Here is a 20,844-nt window from a genome sequence, read left to right as displayed (position 1 = left end):
AGGTCGACATTAAGAAAATGAGTTTGGAATCGTGGTCCAGAAGTTTTTTTTAATGCTAAATTATATCCCACAATGATTTTTAAATAGCTGGATGGAAGAACCATCATCATTTCATTATAACAGTTAAACAAGCACAGCTGAACTAGTTTAAGCTGTCGCAAGTTTTTGAGTTCTAACTCCTTATTGACTGCCACTAGCTACTAAGAACTCTCCAATTTTAGTGATCATGACAACGAATGAACTTAAAGTCTGGATGCATAATGATGGCATGAAATGTTTCCTGTGCGACGCATAGATTATGCATGAACAGGACAAGACATATTTCCACATTTTTTTCCCTTTCTAGAAGAAGAAAAGAGGTTTATGTATGAATGCTTGTTAGTTGTTTAGAAGCCTTGCCCGCAACAGAAGCCAAAAGAATGCAGCACCTGGCTTTGGCTCTATGAAATACGGGCCTCAAAGCAGCTCACAAGCTGGTAGTTCTGTTGACGATGCAAGTCCCTCCCAGTCCTACCCTAACCTTATTACTTGTTAGGCAACTAAAAACAACAAATGTTATTCTATTAAATAGGGACAGAAACAACAACGAAAAGCAGGCCATTATTCATCAAATGCAGGGAGGGTAGCAGCATCAAATTAGCTAGCAAGGTTTGACTAGTTATGACGCTTGAATTAATCTCTCGTTAAGGGCACTCGAAAATTAGTCTTGACGTTGAGAGCGGGGCGAATTATGCCTTAGCCAAGTGATTTAGTATGATTTTACTCTCCCCCCTCAAAGTTTTACAAGAACTAAAACAAATTGTAAGGGAAAAAAAATGACAAACAGAAACAAAAAGGTAAGATGAAAGCATTGATTTCTACTGAAGAATCAAGTACATTCGCCACCCAAGCCATCCTCCAAATTATCCCCAGCTGTTAATTGAAAGACAATGATATTTCAATCAACTGGAACATGACACGTGTCAACCATAGACATTAGAACAGTTTTTGGAGGTCATTTTACAGGAGTATAAATTAATCCCTTTTGCTACTTCACTTGAGGCCCCTAAAATTTGTTAAAAATTCTCTGGCTCTCTTATGCTGTTTCTCAATAACAACATTAGGGAAGCTGAACTTACTATTGTCTTGCATTGACATATTCTTGATTTGTTCTGGTTCTTCACAGTATTGAACACTGACTACACTCCCATCTTTTATTCCATTTTCATGGAGATCATTCGCGGTATTTTAGCCATTTTCATTGCAGTGTCCCTTCTGCTTTATAATTCCAGCAATGTAGAAGGAAGGTCCCGTTACCACAAGCCAAAGAACAAAAGGTCCAAAAATACAGAGCCTCCTGCTTCTCCAACCCCTCATGATGCCCCTGATCCTCAAAGCCCCACTGCCCCTTCATCCCCTTCTAATTCTCCTTCAATCCCTTCAGACCCTTATCCGAACGATCCTGGCAACACAAGTTCAGACTACATTTTCAATGTCATGGATTATGGGGCAGTTGGTGACGGTTCCACTGATGATACTAATGCATTCAGGCAGGCCTGGAAAGAAGCTTGTGGAGTGGAATCTGGTGTTATTCTGGCTCCTTCAGGTTATTCTTTCATGATCACTTCAACTATTTTCTCAGGTCCATGCAAGCCAGGAATTGTGTTTCGGGTAAGAATACTTGTATCCACGTCGTTTCTGTTTGTTTTAGTAGGACCTGGCTTACTGAGAATTGTAACGTGAATAGGTGGATGGGGGCCTAATGCCGCCGGATGGACCGGATTCCTGGCCAGAGAAGGATAGCACTCAGCAATGGCTTGTGTTTTATCGACTTGACGGTATGACTCTCACAGGAGAAGGAACCATTGAAGGAAATGGAGAGAAGTGGTGGGATCTACCCTGCAAACCTCACCGGGTAAGCTTTCTTTGATTAAATTTCTGCGTTTCATTAATTCTGTGCTGGAACCACATTAACGTTTTCTGTCCCAATATGATGTGATTTCAGGGTCCTAATGGATCGACATCAAAAGGACCATGTGTTAGCCCTGCGGTAAGTGAAAATAATCCACAAGTAATTTAGGTAAAAACTGATCAATTACTACATAATTTTGCCATACATTAACAGATAAAAATTTGCTGATGGTTTCAGTTAATTCGGTTCTTCATGAGCTCCAATTTGGAAGTCAGTGGCTTGAAAATCCAAAACAGTCCTCAATTCCATATGAAATTTGATGGCTGTGAAGGTGTTTTGATAAAAAAACTGTCCATATCTTCTCCTAAACTCAGCCCCAATACTGATGGGATCCACATAGAGAACACCAAGGCTGTTGGCATATACGATTCTTTCATTAGCAATGGTATGGCGAATTGAAAAGAATAAAATAAAACATTTTACTTAATATAATCTCTCTATTTCAGATTATTTATCTGCTATCAAGCCATCTCTAACATAATGGAGACTTGAACAGGTGATGATTGCATATCAATCGGAACAGGATGCTCGAATGTGGATATTGATGGTCTCACTTGTGGTCCCAGTCACGGGATTAGGTACAATTTCTCTCTGTTTCAACTAAATTGACATCATGGTTGTTTTAACTACCAGCTCACTGTGCGAAGCAACTTTTTTGGGTCCCTTCTCAGTACAGTTAAAGGCTATGTCTGGCCCTACAACATGATGGCCATATGTCAGTTTTTGTGTTTGATAAATGCCATTTTGTCGATCCACAACAGTATTTATCACACAAAAGTAATTAAAAGGTTGCTTTTTTTCTTTTAAAAAAAAGCAGAGCACACAAGAAATTGTTTTCCACCCACATCGTTGGTGTGCTCATCAGTTCATCTTTTTCGCTGCCTTTTTATAAGAAAAAAAACTTGACGTTTCATCTATTAAGGTATTATGGCCTGTTGGTTGAGTGTGTTTATTATCGTTTTTTTTTTTCCACATCAAATGCAAAATTGAAGTTACGATCGCACATGGTTTTTCAAAATTTTGCTGGATTCACTTATATGGGATTGGCATCAAGTGTCTAAAACACTGGCTTCTTTCTCTGTTCTCCGTAGCATTGGAAGCCTAGGAGTACACAATTCCCAGGCATGCGTAAGTAACATAACCGTCCGAAATACAATAATAAAAGAATCAGACGATGGGCTAAGGATCAAGACATGGCAGGGCGGCACGGGTTGTGTATCAGACATAAACTTTGAAAACATCCAAATGGAGAATGTTAGGAACTGCATTATCATAGACCAATACTACTGCCTATCAAAGGCTTGTCAAAATGAGACCTCAGCTGTCTATGTCACAGGCGTGACATACAGGAACATTAAGGGCACATACGATGTTAGAACCCCACCAATACACTTCGCCTGTAGTGACACAGTAGCCTGCACCAATATACTGCTATCAGAGGTCGAGCTTCTCCCTGAAGAAGGTGAGTTGGTGGATGATCCATTTTGTTGGAATGCTTATGGAACTCAAGAAACAGTGACTATTCCTCCTATAAATTGCTTACGAGAAGGAGAGCCTGAGGGCCTACGAGAGATCTCCTCTTATGGTTGCTAAGATAGTAAATTGCTTAAGAGAAGTAGCAGTTTTGGTTGTTACAGATATAATATTGTATAATATAGGATGTGTGGTGTGCTGCAGAGCACAGGATCCATTATTATCTTGTCTTTGGGTCTTCATTGTTGCTGTGGCTCCATCCCTGTTAAGGGCATTTTGCCCTTATTGTGTGATGATGTAGTGCTGTAAATAGATGGGAATGGATTTTCCATTTTTACATGTATGATTTTTTCTAGTATTTTCAGATCTTATTTATATATGTTTCCAATTTCCAATATAATCCTTGTCGAGGACTGCTAGCTACCTTCACCATTGCTTTCTCCCTCTCATTTTGACACGTGTCTTACTTTTCCGAAGATAAACTTGCGACAGGCAATAAGAGGTTTGTGACAGGGCAGCGAGGCTTTCACATTGGGGTTTAAAAGTATTTTTAAAAAATTATTTTTTATTTTATTTTTAATTAATATATTTTTAATATTTTTAAATATTTTAATGTGTTGATGTTAAATATAATTTTTTTTAAAAAAATATTATATTAATATGTTTTGAAATTAAAAACAAATAACGAAACACTGTTCAGATATTCTTTAAAAACAGGCGCCCGGGATGACGTCAGACAGCCCTCCTCGTTTGTGTCTTGATTTTCTGTTCCAAATTTTCGTTCATTTTTTTTTAGAGAAATTGTAACGTTCTTTTATATTTGCTGATCATTGACATGATCACTCACTCTTGAAATTTGTTATTCTTGTTGAATAAAGTAAAAACAAAAAAATTGTTTTATAATAAAATAAAGAAGCGTTTCACTTGAAAATATATACTGTACTGGATTTAATATCAATTTTAAAATTGACCTTTTTGTATTGGAACCCGCAAGAGTATATAAACTACTAACTGTCATAAAAAAATAAATTTACTTATATCTACAGAGCAAAAAAATAATTGTTAAGACATGCGTGTAGAAAAAAATTATCTTTTTTTTTTCATCTCGAATATTGAAAATCAAATCAATAAAAAAGCCTGACATAGAAATACAGTAGAGTTTTCAACAAAAAAAAAACACAGTAGAATTGATTAACATTTTTAATTTTACCTGAAATATATTTTACCTGGTTTTTTTCTCCACTACTTTGTTTGAGTGTACTATACATCTAAATGCTTATTCAATTATACTCGCTAACGGGACAGAGTGTACGTAGAAATGGAGGCTTGATTTGTGTATCAAAAAGTGATTTGATTTAAAATAAAATAGTTAATATGTATTTAAAGTGTGTGTGTGTGTGTATTAAATAATAAAATAATAAATATTATTCATATATAAACGTTTTATATTAATACTAAGATATATATATATATATATATATATATTGTTACAAAAATCTAATTGTTTTACAAATATATTTAGGTTTGAGTAAATTTTAAATTAAATTTAATAATATTTATATCCTCGGCAATTAATCTAAAACAATTCACATACATTCAGTAGGAATGGATTAAATTGTCCTTTCAAATCGCAACCACCGCAGGGTGGGTGGGTTGAGAGCTCAGGCCGCTGGATACAGGTAGGTCTAAGCGGTCTGGTGTATTTGCATTTCAATGATTAGACTCGTGAGAATAAAATTTCTATTCTTATTCTCATAATTGGAAGTGAAAAAAAAAAAAATTCCAGCCGGTAGGGCCATCTCCAAGTAGATGCCCATACTCTCTCTTCTCTGACTTTCACTGATTGACACGTAAAATAATATGCACGGGAATATACAAGTTCCACCAAAAATATTCTCACATCTCTCTTCATTGGCCAAACAGTAAACAATAGTCACTCGACACGCTTTACCGTAAAGTAAAGTTTAAACAATACCGAGTGGTGTAGCTTGGACTTGTAATTTAAAAATTATCGATTTATATAAATTTTATAGTTACTGTAAATTTATATAATTATTAATTTTAAAATTTATAAAATTAATTTAAATACACATAAATTAATTTAAATATTCATATTAATAGTAACAAAAAAATTTACTGGTTGATCAACATGGCCAATTTAGAACTCTCCTCTTCTATCCAACCAGTATTTTTTCTCGGGTGAGGCACGCCCTTGTTATGGTTAGCTGGCTTATTTTACAAAGATAATATTTGATATTATAATAATTATTATTTTTAAAAAATATTTTTTATTTTAAAATATATTAAAATATTTTTTTATTTTTTAAAATTAATTCTTAATATCATTATATTAAAATAATTTAAAAAATTTAATAATTTGAGTCCCGTTCCTAAACAAATCACATAAACCATATAATAATGTATTATACGTGAATCATCATGTTTATAATTGCCCCATTAATACACACGAATATAGAATAAGATCACTCAATCCTCTTCTCTGCCTCTTAATCTAATTATTTTATTAGCTATTATATACTGATTTAATTATAAAAAAATCCCTTAAAATATATAAAAACATACTTTTACAGACGACACCAGGTCATTCATCAGAATCACTCCCCAACTCACTCATTCAGTAGACTCAAAATTCTTTTAAAGTTTCGTTGACTTCATCACTATCGTTCCATTATTTGTTGCCAAATTTTAATGTCAGTGTAAAAGATAAGATGTTAGCATACCATGAATATATAAATTATTATTTTCAATAACTTGTTCCAAGAATCACAGTGACAAAACTACTCGTCAAATGGAGTCGCAAATAGAAATTTACATGAATAGACATCAAAGAGACAAAGAATATGTCTTATCACCTTTCTTTATTTTTTAAAATATTTTTTATTTAAAAATATATTAAAATAATATTTTATTATTTTTTAAAAATTATTTTTATATAAAAAAATCAAGTAATTCACTAAACCCTCTACCTAGATGTGTTTGGATACGTGGTGCAAATCAAATTCTTAAAAAAATTAATTTTTTTTTATATTTTTAAATTATATTAATGTATTAATATCAAAAATAATTTTTAAAAAATAATAACATTTTATTTTCTTATATTTTTAAATAAAAAGATATTTTAAACTACCTCATTATTACAATCACAAACATAACGCACTTCCCTATCTCGGTAGCCTCCGAAAGTGACGCAGAGAAAGAAACAGGAACGGAGGGAGAAGTAGAGATAGGAATTCAATAATTTTACGTAATTGGACCCATGCCAAGGTTCATAATATTCTAAGCCCACCAATAAATGGGCCAAGGAGGTCTATCTTTTCCACTCTGACAACCAACTTATTTAATAATAATTTTAACTCCATGGCCCCCGTCCATGCCGATAAAACACAGCATCCACCAAAAACTTACCGTCAAGCAAATTTGCCGTTCAGTTTCGCCTCTGCAACAACGAACGAGATTTTATACAATCACCCACTCGGCTCCCGCTCCCGCTCCCTCCGAAGTTGGAAGAGACGATGCCCTCTTTGCAAACTGCGTTGCCTCCTGAACTAGCCAACAACGTAATTAGAGTTAAGTATCATTTTCTTTTTGCTTCATTTAAATCTATGTTAACAGTAATTATTCAGATCCCTAATTTTCATGGTTTTAATCGCAGCTTTACCGTGAATGTCTTCGAAGAGCTAAATATATTGGTCATCAGGTAAAATTTTCTTTAATTAAACTCATTGCATCTTGTTAGAAATTTGCAATTTTAATTAGATCAACTGCATTCCTTCCTATTTCACTCAACGTCAATTATATTACCAAAATAATTCGAATGTCTGTGTCGGGGTATGGAAATGGGTAGTTTGTTGCTCAGTCATCCAAGAATGGTGGTACTTATGATATGGAATCGGGGTAATGATTCTGGGAGTGTAACTCTTACTTTGGTGTGCTGTATGCTTATGTGAGATGGGCTATGGTGGCACTCATTAGTATCACCTAGAATACCTACTGCCTTTGCTTTGATACACCACCCTCTTTAGTTGCTGCAATTGTGACTTGGATGGCATAGGGGTTGCCATAGATCTTGTTTTTGCTTTTTTTGGTTGTAATCTGGAGCCTAACTCCAACCTTGTGGTAACTTCTCTGCAGTGGAGTTTTGATGAATCTGATCCTGGTTTCTAAAAAAAAGAAGAAGAAGAAGCAACATTAGTATTCATCTTGTTTCAATTTAGCCTCCATTATTAATTTTTAGTCGATATGTGTTGATATTTGTGTTTTAATTATTGTGGCAGCAACATAACACAGAGCTTCTTGTCAATATGGTAAGACAGCAGTTTAAAAGAAACAAACACGAGACGGACCCAGAGAAGATTCAAAAGTTGAAGGACGAGTAAGTTGAAACTGCTCTGTTTTGCACATTGTTAAATCTTTAGCTCCTTGTTGTGTTTGTTTCATTTCTTGTATTGTTTATTTATATGTCCATGTTTTAGGAACGGTTTTGCTTGATTTGAATATGTGTTGAGGATTTAGAAGGAAATTACTTGATTTGGCAACCAAGATGCCAGTTGCTTTGTTCTCTATCTAGAGTGCAAAACAGTTCCTTATTTTATTTGTTTGGTAGAATTAACAAGCTGGATTGTAGGATACGGACACACTAACTTGTAGTTTGTTATTCTCTCTCTCCATTTTTTTTCTTGTGGGAACTTTGTTGTGAGTTTGATGTCTTTTCTATGATTGCAGTGCAGCAAGGGGACTTATAAATCACATACTCTATGAATCGGAGAGGCTGTCTGGTCGTAAAGCGAGCAAGAGTACTTGATGTTTCTTCAGAATTTTAAGTAGAGGTTCGGGTCGAGAGCACAGCGGGTGAGTTGGATGAAGTTTTTGGCTGTCAATTAGATAATAAAAGAGATTTTTCCTTAACCATCATCAATCTTCTGAGTGTTCAAGGATCATATGCTTAAAGGAATTTGCATAAACGGAAAGATTTCACACTGGCGACGCATGCCATTTTCTTGATTTCCAATAAACAGTAATGGTGTTTACTAAAAGGGTGGAGGGGAAAAGCTGAATTAGGATCGGGACATAATTACGGTATTATCTCACAGTTTGCAAACTAAATCAAGACATTGTTTCTACCGAGTATTCTATATGCCTTGGATGTTTGCATGCACAGAGAGTGACTTTAAATTGCATTAATATTCTTCCGGCATTGAGGTTGTGAAACTCAATGCTGCAGTGGCTATTTGGCCCAACAGCATGATGGCCATATGCCAGTTTTACTTGTATATTCATAGCTTGTGAACTTTCAGCATACACCATACACTATCATACAAGTATCCCAAAAAAACAATTAGAAAAGCAATTGAAATCAAACTTCCATTTTTAAAATAATTGCCAAATATCTGACTCGAATGTTTTTTAGAGAATCAATTCGCAAGTACAGAGACAAGCAACTTGTTGGAGGAAGCTGAAGACTACGATTTCGAAAACATTGGCTTCTTATCTAATCCACGTGGTGAGGCTGTCTTCAAATAATTTATTCTCGGATGAGATTGGAGTTTTTGGATGAATAATGAATCGTTAGGCGGTTTTGTTTTGAGTCAATTGACTACCGATATTGTTCGAGTTTTTATAGAATTATTTGAGGGAGACGGTTTATGAAAGTGGATTATAGTGATGAAGGGGAGGGATGAACTTTCAGGTTTTGCAGATAAGATCCGAAACAACATGGTTCAAGTTAGCAACTTTACATTCCTTCCTCTCTCTTTTTGTCAAAATTTTATTTCATTTGAACTTCAGGGTTCATACAGTTCCTCAAAAAACCAGTTGGTTGATCGCTCCATCCCGATTCTTTGTAAACTAGTTCATGTTCGGTTTATCAATTCTCCAATTAGACTGTCTAGTCCGATCCGTTCTGATAACATTGCGCAAGAATAATAATAAAAAAAATTGATTTAAAAAAATGATTGATTCTCCACCCTCATCGACTGGCACAATCAACACACGGCATCTTCAGCAACATTTTATAAACAAAAACTATAATGTTTCATCTACTAAGCTAAGGCATGTTGATCGTACATATGCAAAATGGCAGCTCCAAATGATTTTCGAAATGTTGCTGGATTTACTAATATGGGATTGACACCAAGCACACTCTACTTCAATTGTCTAAAGCTCTGCCTTTTCTTTGTTTTCTTCAGCACTGGAAGCCCAGGAATACACAATTCCCAGGCATGTGCCGAGGATCAAGACATGCATCAGACATAAACTTCGGAAACAGCCGACCAATACTACTGCCCGTCTAAGGCTTGTCTAAATGAGACCTCAGATGTCCATGTCACGGGCATATATTTTAGAAGCGCATCGATACGCTTTTCTTGTAGTGACAGTGTGACACAGTAGCCTGCACCAATTAATTAATTAACAAAATACTAATAAGCGTAGCGTGGTTAGATCATTTAACAATACTCAAAAAAATATTAGCGTTTTTTTTTATTTTACTTTTTAACAATTTAATTGTTTTTTTAATTATATCTTTAAATATTAAATTGTTTTGAAAATTATATTTTATATATTTTTACATAGATTTTATATCGGTCACATGAATTTCTTTTTTTTTTTTCAATTTCAATCTTTAACATTAAATATATTGAAATTGAGACTTCATAATTGTTTTTTTATTTTATTTCTATGAATTTATCCCAGTCTCATGAAATCGCAAGTTTAACTTATTAACTTAAATTCTTTTTTTTTGCTATTTTTTTCAATTAATTTTTTTTATTTTATCTTTCAATATTAGATTGGTTGGAAATTAAACTTCTTATTTTTTTTTCCATTTGCTTTTTATGTGGTTATTCTTATTCATGACCCGGATCACGAGTTTGATAGGTTGAATCAATTCATTTTTGTGAGTCATATTTTAATTGATTTGTTTTTCAATTTTACACTCCAATAACTCAATTTTTTTTGTTTTTATTTTTTAATTTCATCATTTAATATTAGATTGTTTAGAAACTGAGATTCATGATTTTTTATTTACTTTTATGGAGTTATCTCAATCTCATAATTCAGGTTATAAGTTTAACAAGTTAGCTCAGGTTGACCTTAATTTTTTTTTCTCTTTTCTTTAATTGATTTTTTTATATTTCATACTTTAATGTTGAGTTGATTGAAAAATAAGCTTCATAGCTTTTTTTTTATTTGTTTTTTATAAAATTATCGCGATCTCATAATCTGAGCTCTGAGTTTGGCAGGTTAATTTAGGTAGTTTTTTTGTTATTTTTAATTTTTTTTTCAATGTCATCATTTAAATTGGGTTGATTAAGGATATTTGACCTTTATAATTATTTTAATTTACTTTCTATAGCGTTATTACGGTCTCATGACTTGAGTCGTAGATTTAAAAGATTAACTCAAGTTGATCCAATATAGTATCATCTTGTGTCGTTGTATCAATATTTTAAAAATATATCATTCAATATATATTATATTTTAAGTTTATGATTAATTTTTTTATTAAAAAAAATACATCATCAATGTTTGGACATTTGATTTTTCAATAAAAATATTTAATCTTTTATTTAATCTGACCCATAATAAAGCAGATGCCTGTATGATACTATCATAGGTTGAGCTTCTCCCCGGAAAAGGTGAATTGGTAGATTATCTACCTTGCTGGAATGCTTCCGGAACTCGAGAATCAGTGAATATTCCTCGTATAAGTTGCTTAAGAGAAGAAGAGCCTGAGAGTCTAGCAGAAATCTCCTCTGATGGCTGTTTAGATGGTTATTACAATCATAGTGGTAGTTTTGGTTATACGATATAATGTTGTATCATATAGGATGCTGTAAACTACAGATCCCAAGGTCCATTCTTATCTTGTTTTGGGTCTTGATTATTGCTGAGGCTCCATCCCTGTTAGAATTTATTTTTTTTCCCATGGTTTTAGGTTATTAATTGTTTTGGGTGTCTTAACAAGTCTTGATTTTTTTAATATTATCAATTTCTAGAAGAGTAAAAAATAACCTATAGAAATTAACCAAAGATTCAATTTAATAATTTGATGAATTTTGATGTAATTTAAATATTTTTGGATTTTAAAACTTCATGTTTCTTATTGGCTTGTTTTTAATCCTTTTCAGAGTTTTAATAGTCAAAATAAACTACCAATCTATAGGGTTTAAGAGTGATTTAAATAGCTTTTTTTTTTTGTGTTATATAGAGTTTCATGTAGTATATAAGAGGATTAAGCTACATTTTAGCATTCATTCTAGAAAATAACCTATTTTTACAAATTAATATTTTAAATAATTTTATCAGTATTTTTCTAAAATGGAGGTGGGGTTGAATTTACATATTAGTATTAATTATAAATTATAATATCACGGTTGTATTAAGGGTATAATAACTAACCAAAAGTTTTTTTTTTTTAAATAACAGTGAAATAATACAGTAAAAATAACTATTCACATCAAGGAAAGAGCATTCTAACTTGAGAGTCCAGCCATCAGGAGGAGCAAGAACGAAGACACGATCAATGACAATAACCACAGGTTCTTTTCCTAAACTTTTCCAGGGAGCCTGCAAGTCAAGGAAGATAATAAGGAGTCAGGGATGAAAGGCAAAGAATTATCATTTTGGAAGGGATAAGATATAAGAAAACTAGAAACACTGTTTTCGCTATTAATAGAAACTTCTAACGTATAGTAAATAAACTTTATGAACTTGTGGATTCCAGTCAAATTCGAGTTGTATGGAGCACCCTCGTCATTCTAATACAGCACGAACTAGTTGTGTCGGGCTATATGGATCCTTTCCGATCAATACAACGACAAAAGCATATAAAAGGCGTCAATTAAACTCAGTAGGCCTTTCTTTTATGGGTTGGTAGCCGTGGCCTTTTCCATTTGAGTGACTGATATGCATGCTCCTCTGTGGGCCTCGACGAATGTAATGTGTATCTAACCTCTCGAATTCAGTCGTCGAATTCATTACATCTCTCTCACTCTCTGATCCACTCCTTCCCTAAAGTTGCCTCAACTTGTAGAGTTTCTTCTCCCAAGTTGGAATTTCAGAAGTTCAAATTACTGCATGATCCATTTGAGTTTGATGCTAGGAACTTTAAAATGTTCAATGTATATACGCAAGCATAAACACAGGCAGAAGCCATCAATAATCATGTTACTGCTGCTTCAACTAAACACATGTTTCCTCCAAGAATTTATGGCTTAAGATGCCATTATGAATATAGCACTTCTTCAGGCATAATTTTTTCCAATGTCGATGCAATGCTGCGCAAAAGGTTAGATAGATAAAACTTTCGGGAAGTGCAGGTAAGGATCATGAAGCTAAGATGTAGAGGAAAAGAATTCTCTTACTTCGTAATCACAAAAGCCACCAGGAAGCAAATGGATCTCTGGACAGAACAGGTTACTTCTCAAATGAATGGCCAAGGAAAAGGATAATTTAAATCAATCCACATTTGCATTGCTTTTCGCATGATTGACCACCGAGCAACATAATTGTATCATTACCTTCTACGATTATCAACTAGTTTTTTTTTATCACGCATAATGATAGCGAAAACTTGAGATTTTTGTCTCACAGAAACACTATCTTCACGGTTTGCAGAACAGGCATACAACGACAACGACTACCTCTTTCTTTCGATTGCACTCCTTACACGTTGCAAAACACGAACAAACTCATTGAACAACGTGAAGTCGAAAAAATGTTGACTTTCTAAACCTGAACCCACTCCGGGAATTTTTGATGGCCGAGTAAAAGAGTTTTGACAAATTACGAAGTCAAAACAGCCAAAATTCTGAACCAGTCTCTCAACTGTACTGCTTGTTAGCTTCCGAATGTCTTCTATTTGCTCCAATCGTCCAGTCTGTCCACTACTGTACCACCACCTCTTTAAGACCCTTCGATTTGTTTCAGAAGTTTCAACAGAGACCACGCCTTTCAAATGAATGCCGAGACGATGTAAAGTAATTTCTGCACCACCAATCGCACTGAAAAGCGACAACACTGTTATTCCCTGTGGGAAAATTGACTTCAAAACCGAGAGATGGTACCCCAAAGTATCGGTCTGGAAGCTATATCTGAGTGAGTACATCCTTTCTGTCAACGGATAATCTGCAATTAATGTGTGATTCAATGGATACCCCAGAATTTTCTCTAAATGAGCTGGTTCTAGGGGGGATAGCTTGTTCGGGCCAACCCACATTAGATTTAATGCCTGGCAATGACGAAGGAGGTCTCTCTGCTGTTCGGCTGAGAGCAAACCACGAGAATCATCCAGCATCCTTCCAAGCATATCACAGAGCTGAGACGATCCACTACTATCAAAATTTCTGCAGCTCATCTTCTTCCTTGCATCCCATGATGGCCACCATTTCTTTGTACTTGGCATCAGATCTTCCAGGGTAATTGGTGGCTTTGGAAGGATGTGAGACCTATTTTCAGTAGGAAGATTGTGTATGTAACCTTCCCTCCTACTCAATGCCGAGAAAAACTGAGTATCCACAAATTCAGGCTCGATTCCATATAAGAACTGGGATATTTTTCCCCAGGTGTCAGAAGATGCAGTTGCAACATTCCCATAGAAAAAATACGGAGGTTTAGCAGCAATTTGATCGAGAATCTTGCATGGATTAGATTTGAATGGCTTTGGCATTCCAAATGTGGTAGTGTCAGAGTTAACCTTTTCTTCTACCCACTCAGGTTCAAAATAAGAACTTGAACCATAGTCATATTCCTGCTTTGGCTGTTCACCTGCACAATTTTCCTCAAGGCTATCATGCCTAGGCTGAGCTTCTTGATAGCCTTCAATGTGCTCTTGTCTTGGCCGTTTTCCTTTACGAGTTTCCTTGGTGTTCATATCTCTTGACTGCAAAATAGCATCTCGTCTACAATCCTCAGTTTCTGACTTCACCCAACTGAAAGAGTGATGTCTTGTGTTATTTTCTGTCTCCACACCAAAGGATCTACTGTCCTCTGCAGCACTCGAGCAGCTTGCAGTGGAATTCTCAGAATACTGCACAAGATAAAAGCTTTGTTATGGGGAAATTAACTGACTAAAAGAGTGAGAAGTAAATGATGTCCATACCATCACCTCGAGCAAGAAAAGAAATGAGACAATCAATAATGCCAACAATTAACTTCAAGTCCCACAATGACTTGGTTGTGTGTTAAAATTGAAGGAAATAGTGTCTAACCCCTTGTAAGCATGAACCAGTCATTTGTAAGGTTCCCTGAGGCCATAGAATATGGATAGAAGAACATGATGCTCAAAAGTATCTGCCAATTTAACTCATTCAAAACATTATGTTTGCACTTTCCAGAAAAAAAAAGGGTTGAACTTCAACCTCTTCGGTGCCAAACATGTAAATCCAATCCTTAAATAGTACAGTATAGCAATTTTGACAGTATAATTAAAACACTCATCAAAATGCCAAATTAAATCTACTTTGAAGTACTTGATAATCAGTACAAAGAATCAAACCAAAAGGCACTGTTAAAATTCAAAATATAGCCTCTATGGAGCTAAAAAATTCAATTATAGACAAGGGGGGAACAAAGTAACCTTCTTCTTTATAACATAGGTTTCCCCAAGTTGATGTGCACAAATTACATTAGCAAGCTCTGTAATTGGAACTTCTGAACCTGAAAGAAAGCAAATGATGAATCACTCAATTGAATAAAACTAAAATGGGAGGTGACCCTTGGTCAGAAAGAACCAAAATATTAAACAAAGATGATTTTTGCATATCTAATCACTAAAAGCCAAAGCCTTCTAAAAGATAACATCTAAAATTTCGTGGAGAATAGTAATTTGAAGGGAATGTCTATTTTCACATGTTTATGGTACATCTAAATATCTTTATGATTACACCAGGATACTACCCCACTGACTTCATTTTTCAAGGTGATAAACATTATTGTCTTTGCATGTCATTCCACTCATAGTACTGTTTTTGCTTTGCTTGTTAATTATTTAGGGTTGAAAGGTGGAAATGCAAACCCTTAGTTTCAAGAAACATGCACAAGGCCCTGCAACATGCGTCTTCTGCATCTTCATTTACAGCAGTCATTGATATAAACTTGATCAAATATTAAGTGCTCAGCAGGTATTCTAATCTTGTATTTTTAAATTTTGTTGTCATGTCCGTTGACATCAGAAAATTGATTCCAGAAATTGGCAAGAAAATATCTCTTTTAAAACATAATACACAAAGTGGTTGAGAAGGAGAACATGAAAGAACTTTTGCAAACTTGAAGCATCAGGGTAGGCTTAGAGAGAGAGAGAGAGAGTTTTTGCAAACTTGAAGCATCAACTCAAAACTATCATGGAGCATCTGGGTAGGCTCAGAGAGAGAGAGAGAGCTGCTCAGTTTTACAAAATCAATTCAGAAACTACTCAAAAGGGCTGAAGATGCAGAAGAACTTATCATATAAGTACTGTAAGGGTTTAGTGGTAGATTGGATTCCATTGTTCTCATTATAAGAAGCTAGAGATTAGAAACCTGGAAATATAATGTACCTTTTGCATTCATAATAATCAAAGTTGTCAACAATAACTACTCACCAAACTTATCAATAGCCAATGAAACTTCATTTTCAGAGAAACCCATGTTAAGCAAACAGAGTGTTTTGTCCATAGTTCCATATAGGGTTTCATCATTGATATCCTGGACATCAAAAGGTTAATCAATTATTGATAGTGTTCACATGATATGTAAAAAAGACAAAAACTAACAAAATATAACTCAACTACATACGCCATAAAAATTGACTCTGCCAGACTTCACAACTAAAAGTTGCCTTCAAAATACTCTTCCATCTCATCTTTTACTTGGCCAAGAAAGCTGGCCATGATGCATGAGACAATTGCAATAGAAGAATCCCACAAACCACTATAACACATGAGTTTCAAAGAAAGATCTATCAACTTCACCTCCACACATCAGCCATGTACCTTTTTGCCTCAACTCTATGCATTTATGTATCAACTCCGTACCTCTATCCCAACCTTTCTGCTTCAAACCAGTATCTTTTTGTGTCGTGCGTTTACTTGTATGATTTTAAGTCTATGGCTTTTGCTAAATGTTTAAAACTTACACATCAAACTCAAGGCATCTACTTTTAAGTCCATGGTTGTACTTATAATTCCACATCTGCACTTCAACTACATACCTTCACGCTCTTCCAGTCTTATGCACCCACACAAACCCAACCACTAAATGTCCTATGCACTCCAACCCTCACCAACTGATAAAAAATATTTATTATTGAAGCAGAAAGAAAACCAGGAAAAAGGACACACTTCTATCTTGCGTGGAAGGGATGTCAAGTTTTTTTCCAGTCCAACATCACCCAGGCACATCATAACAGTGCCCCACCTGCCTAAGTCAGGTAATTGATAGCTTTGAATTGAATACATTGTGGATGGTGCATGGATGTCAAAATATTTCTCGTTTTTTGTTTTTCTCACCTCAATGTGGTACTTGAAGCATACCTTCGTCATATCATCTGACATAGATGTTGAAATACATATAGATATGTATACAGCCACTAGATGAGAAAACACAGTTGCAACACTGTGACATCACCCAAGTCCCATACACGCAAAAAAATAATAAATAAATAAATAAAACAGCTGAAAACACAAGCATAAAGGTGATTTCTAAATCCCAAAGAGCCCAATAACATTATACGCTATACTGTTAGTTATGTTCATAACCTTCAAAAATGAAAATGAAAGCACACCTCTTTATTCTCTGCATCAATATCAGGCATGTCCTCTGTTTCCCTGTCAAGATTGTTAGCTATCTGGGCAGCAATGATAAAGTCAATTATTTCATTGATGGGAGCATTCTCACCTGTAACATTATGAGATCAATATGACTGTCAGATGAACTATATTTTTTCTGGTTGGTTTTCAGAATTGCTAGAAAACCAAAAGAGGCAAAGAGTCAGTGCAGTGGACACAGACAGCCAATTTACAAAGATTAACCATCTACAAGAAGGAGAACTAATTAAGTCGGAAAATAGAATCAGAAAAAGACCAACAAAATCCTTTGAAGAAGAAAATATTTGCAAGAAACTATTATGAAATCAGAGTCAGAGATATGTTCAAAGAAGCCATTACATTAAGGAAATTAAGGTACACTAAATAACCAAGCAGCCAAACATACTGGTCTCAATCATTTAAAATCATAATAATACTTTTGCAGCAGCAGCAACAAATGCAAAATAAAGAGTTAACAAACACCAATGCGCTTCCAAGATTTATCAATATTTCTATTGATGGAAGAAAATGTTTCCAAAACGCATCAGTACCAAAGACCAGTTAACAATTCAAGGTCCCAAAGCAAGTTGCAGGTCTATCTCATAGCAAACAAAAACAAATTCACCAGATAGAAAATTCAGCAACTCACCAAGCTTATCCATTGCAAATTCAACTTCCTTTGCTGGGAAATTCATCTTCAGCAAGGACATCCTTTTGTCATCATAAACTTCATCAAACACATCTGGCTCCTACAAAAAATTGAAGACCAGCTATAGCAAATCCAGCAATAGCATGTTGTCAAAGATCACTATATGCAATGATTACAAGTCAAATCATCTTACTGAATGCTGATTAAATCAAACTTGCCAATTTTGATTTCAACAGCAACCAAGCTTCACGTGAACAAAAAGATCGAAAACATATAAAAATGTAAACTATAGAAAGAAGAAAAGGTTTTATGGAAGCGAGAAAAATCATAAGATTTTATGGAGATGCGCAATTAGTGCAATTATTTGATGCATTTTGGTGGAGAGAATGGGAGGATTTTTAATAATGTTTTCACATGAAAGCAGTTGTGGTGGGATAGTATAGTCTTCTTGGCTTCTTTGTGGTGTCACACTGCAGGGGCTCTTGGACGCGCTTCTTTTGCAGATATACAAAGGGAAAGTTCCTTGTTATTTTGAGCAAGTTTGCTGTTTCTTTTTTCTAATTGGGAGGATGTTGTGTTATCTCTTCCTTCTTTCAAATAAAATTTTCTTTTAAAAAATAATAAAATGTAAAATTTAGCTTAAAAAAGAGAGGAGATTAGTGGTGAGATTATATGTGGCACAAACAATGATATCTAACCTATATAAATGGATTCCACAGAAAGGTTTCCCTCATTGGTTCTAAGCATATGTCCCTCCAAAAGAGAGCCCTCACTGCAATGAAATGCCTTTGTCTAAAGGAACTTCCATTCCCGATTGCAGAGAAAGTTGTTGTCTGTGTCTTAATTTCTATGAAACATCCAAGACTTTTCTAACTATCAAACATTCTATAGCACATATAATGAACAACTAGAAATGAAATAGGAACCAAGACATACCAAGTGGAATAAAGAGATGGCAAGCGAGCGATCAAAGATTTACAATGCAATGAATATGGATTGCAGAAATTGTGTGGAAATGCTCAATAATAGTTATGCAGATTCAGAGATCCTTCATAAGACATTTTGGAACTGACAGATGACCTGGTATAAACACTAAAAGTTCACAGAATATTACCTCTTTTACTCCAGTAACTGTGGAATACTTTGGAGGGTTGCTTGCACCCCTATCATCAAACAAGCAATCTAAAGAATCTGATGACTGAGAGTTTGGCTTTTGAAGACCCTGTTCCATGCCAAACAATGCCAACCAACACCAGTTAAAAGTAGTTCAGAAAGTTTCTGTAAAAGCTCTATCTTTAAACTACAGATGAGTAAAGTAGTAAAATGTGTTGATCATTGCGGAAAAAAATATATAACGAGTTTCCAAGATTTACAAGATATGTCATGAAAATGATTGAAAGAAACAATAGTTTAATTTTTATTTTCATTTTATCGGTGAAAACACAAAGTTGGTGGCAGGATTCAGATTGGTTGATGCTGCCAACAAACACCTTGTAAAAATGTCTGACATAAATCACAAAAATATGTTTCCTCTTGGCAAAGAGATTACTTAGATACAAATTATTAGTTACTTCATGACCTATGTAATTAAAAGATATTCAAAATTAAACAAACATGAAAGATGTCCTCATGAATACATGAAACAATCCATCAAAAGAATCTGGCAAAGAAGCAAAAACAAAGTTAACAAATTAAGACATGGGATTCAGGATGGACATTCCGATTCTAAAACCTTCTTCAATTGAGTCGAAAACAACTTTGGTATTCTATAAACCAGGGAGAGAGAAAAAAAGATGTCATTGATTTATTGATTACTTACAGAACATTCCATGAGAATCTCCAATAACAGGTCGACATTGTCTTCACCTAGAATTAAGAGAAGATATTCACCAACAACAAACCACGGAGAAGTCTTTATATATCCCATAAATTATTCAGAAAATAATGGAGGTTGGATAATGACTATAAGCAAATTTATCTCGGTTTGCAACTAATGCCCAAGGGGCGGATTCTGGTTGAATTAAAGTGTGGGTTTCTTCATGTTGTTTAAGAAAAGCACAATTCCGGTTCGTCATACCCATTTATAATCCATTTCCAATTCTATCAAAGAAAAGAGTTATAAAAGAATGTTTATGCCCCATTCATAACAATACCATTTTCCTCAATCACTCTGTTGACAAGAGACGGAGAGTATCCCATTTCAGTAAAAAATGATCTTAAATAGCTTCGAGATGAACTTGCTACATTATCCTGAAACAATACATCATACAATCCTTCAGCATAAGCAGTTGAGTATACAACCAATAACAAATTCTGCTCTTTTTAATTGTAAAAACATACCCCAACTTCCCTTGACCGCAGACTCTCAAATGCCAAATCAAAATCCAATTTCTCATGCTTTGGCTTTATTAAATTCTTGTTGTTGTTATTCCAATCGCTGCTGCTTCTGCTTCTATTTGGATCCTCCTGTAGTAAGTAATATAATCATAAGTATAATTACCTCAAATTTAACTCTCTTTACAACCAAAAACTAATAAGGAAAATCACATCCCAATCAATCGAACTCTAAAATTCACTTACCATTTCAAAATTAGACACCACCTTTACTTGAATAACCTCTCTGCTCTGCAATTAATTAAGCCAGCTTTCCCTTTCGTCTCTGCAAGATTAATGCAATCATGAAATTGACCAACCCATCCGATGCATTTTAAGTGCATGCAACGTAATTGTCGTTCAGCGCCATACCTGATAAGAGAAGAGAGAAGAAGGACGACCGGCGCGTCAGTTACCGGTCGGTGAAAAACTAGCTGAAACAGTTTAAAATTTCACGAATTACAGAGAGACCGATAGAGAAAATAAGTTGTGTTGGCTGGGTACGGACTACGACGTCAGTTAAATGTCGTTTATCACGGAGTAAATCAATTATTAGTTCCCGGGTTTTGAACGTAATTATAACTTAGTTCTTTATGT

General features: G+C 34.7%; 3 protein-coding genes across 6 annotated transcripts; 2 read left to right on the top strand and 1 right to left on the bottom strand.

Annotated features, from left to right (window-relative positions):
• Positions 1 to 1,028: 1,028 nt before the first annotated feature.
• LOC133697904 (polygalacturonase At1g48100-like) lies at positions 1,029 to 3,824 on the top strand. Its single transcript, XM_062120731.1, has 6 exons — positions 1,029 to 1,650; positions 1,727 to 1,894; positions 1,985 to 2,029; positions 2,129 to 2,336; positions 2,448 to 2,529; positions 3,043 to 3,824. Exons 1-6 carry the CDS (start codon positions 1,207 to 1,209, stop codon positions 3,542 to 3,544), a joined length of 1,449 nt encoding a protein of 482 aa, XP_061976715.1. The 5' UTR covers positions 1,029 to 1,206; the 3' UTR covers positions 3,545 to 3,824.
• A 2,973-nt stretch (positions 3,825 to 6,797) lies between these two features.
• LOC133697036 (uncharacterized) lies at positions 6,798 to 9,332 on the top strand. 2 transcript variants are annotated; one of them, XM_062119360.1, is made up of 5 exons: positions 6,798 to 7,011; positions 7,098 to 7,142; positions 7,720 to 7,817; positions 8,168 to 8,293; positions 8,853 to 9,332. In XM_062119360.1, the coding sequence occupies exons 1-4, from the start codon at positions 6,958 to 6,960 to the stop codon at positions 8,244 to 8,246; spliced, it is 276 nt and encodes a 91-aa protein (XP_061975344.1). In that variant the 5' UTR covers positions 6,798 to 6,957; the 3' UTR covers positions 8,247 to 8,293; positions 8,853 to 9,332. The 2 variants fall into 2 exon arrangements, with proteins under 2 accessions (XP_061975344.1, XP_061975343.1); XM_062119359.1 differs by lacking the exon at positions 8,853 to 9,332 and having other exon boundaries at positions 6,799 to 7,011; positions 8,168 to 8,572.
• Positions 9,333 to 12,891: 3,559 nt separating this feature from the next.
• On the bottom strand, positions 12,892 to 20,844 carry LOC133697035 (probable inactive DNA (cytosine-5)-methyltransferase DRM3). 3 transcript variants are annotated; one of them, XM_062119356.1, is made up of 11 exons: positions 20,620 to 20,844; positions 20,455 to 20,533; positions 20,215 to 20,340; positions 20,028 to 20,124; positions 19,694 to 19,740; positions 18,989 to 19,096; positions 17,875 to 17,974; positions 17,204 to 17,316; positions 16,023 to 16,125; positions 15,021 to 15,100; positions 12,892 to 14,471 (listed from the first exon to the last, which is right to left on the bottom strand). In XM_062119356.1, exons 2-11 carry the CDS (start codon positions 20,455 to 20,457, stop codon positions 13,083 to 13,085), a joined length of 2,166 nt encoding a protein of 721 aa, XP_061975340.1. In that variant the 5' UTR covers positions 20,458 to 20,533; positions 20,620 to 20,844; the 3' UTR covers positions 12,892 to 13,082. The 3 variants fall into 3 exon arrangements, with proteins under 3 accessions (XP_061975340.1, XP_061975341.1, XP_061975342.1); XM_062119357.1 differs by lacking the exons at positions 19,694 to 19,740; positions 20,455 to 20,533; positions 20,620 to 20,844 and having other exon boundaries at positions 20,215 to 20,229; XM_062119358.1 differs by lacking the exons at positions 19,694 to 19,740; positions 20,028 to 20,124; positions 20,215 to 20,340; positions 20,455 to 20,533; positions 20,620 to 20,844 and having other exon boundaries at positions 17,875 to 17,995.

This window comes from Populus nigra, chromosome 6, assembly GCF_951802175.1.
Source record: "Populus nigra chromosome 6, ddPopNigr1.1, whole genome shotgun sequence".
Classification (NCBI taxonomy): domain Eukaryota; kingdom Viridiplantae; phylum Streptophyta; class Magnoliopsida; order Malpighiales; family Salicaceae; genus Populus; species Populus nigra.
Note: the sequence above shows the minus strand (reverse complement) of the source record. Positions and strands in the feature narration are given on the sequence as shown.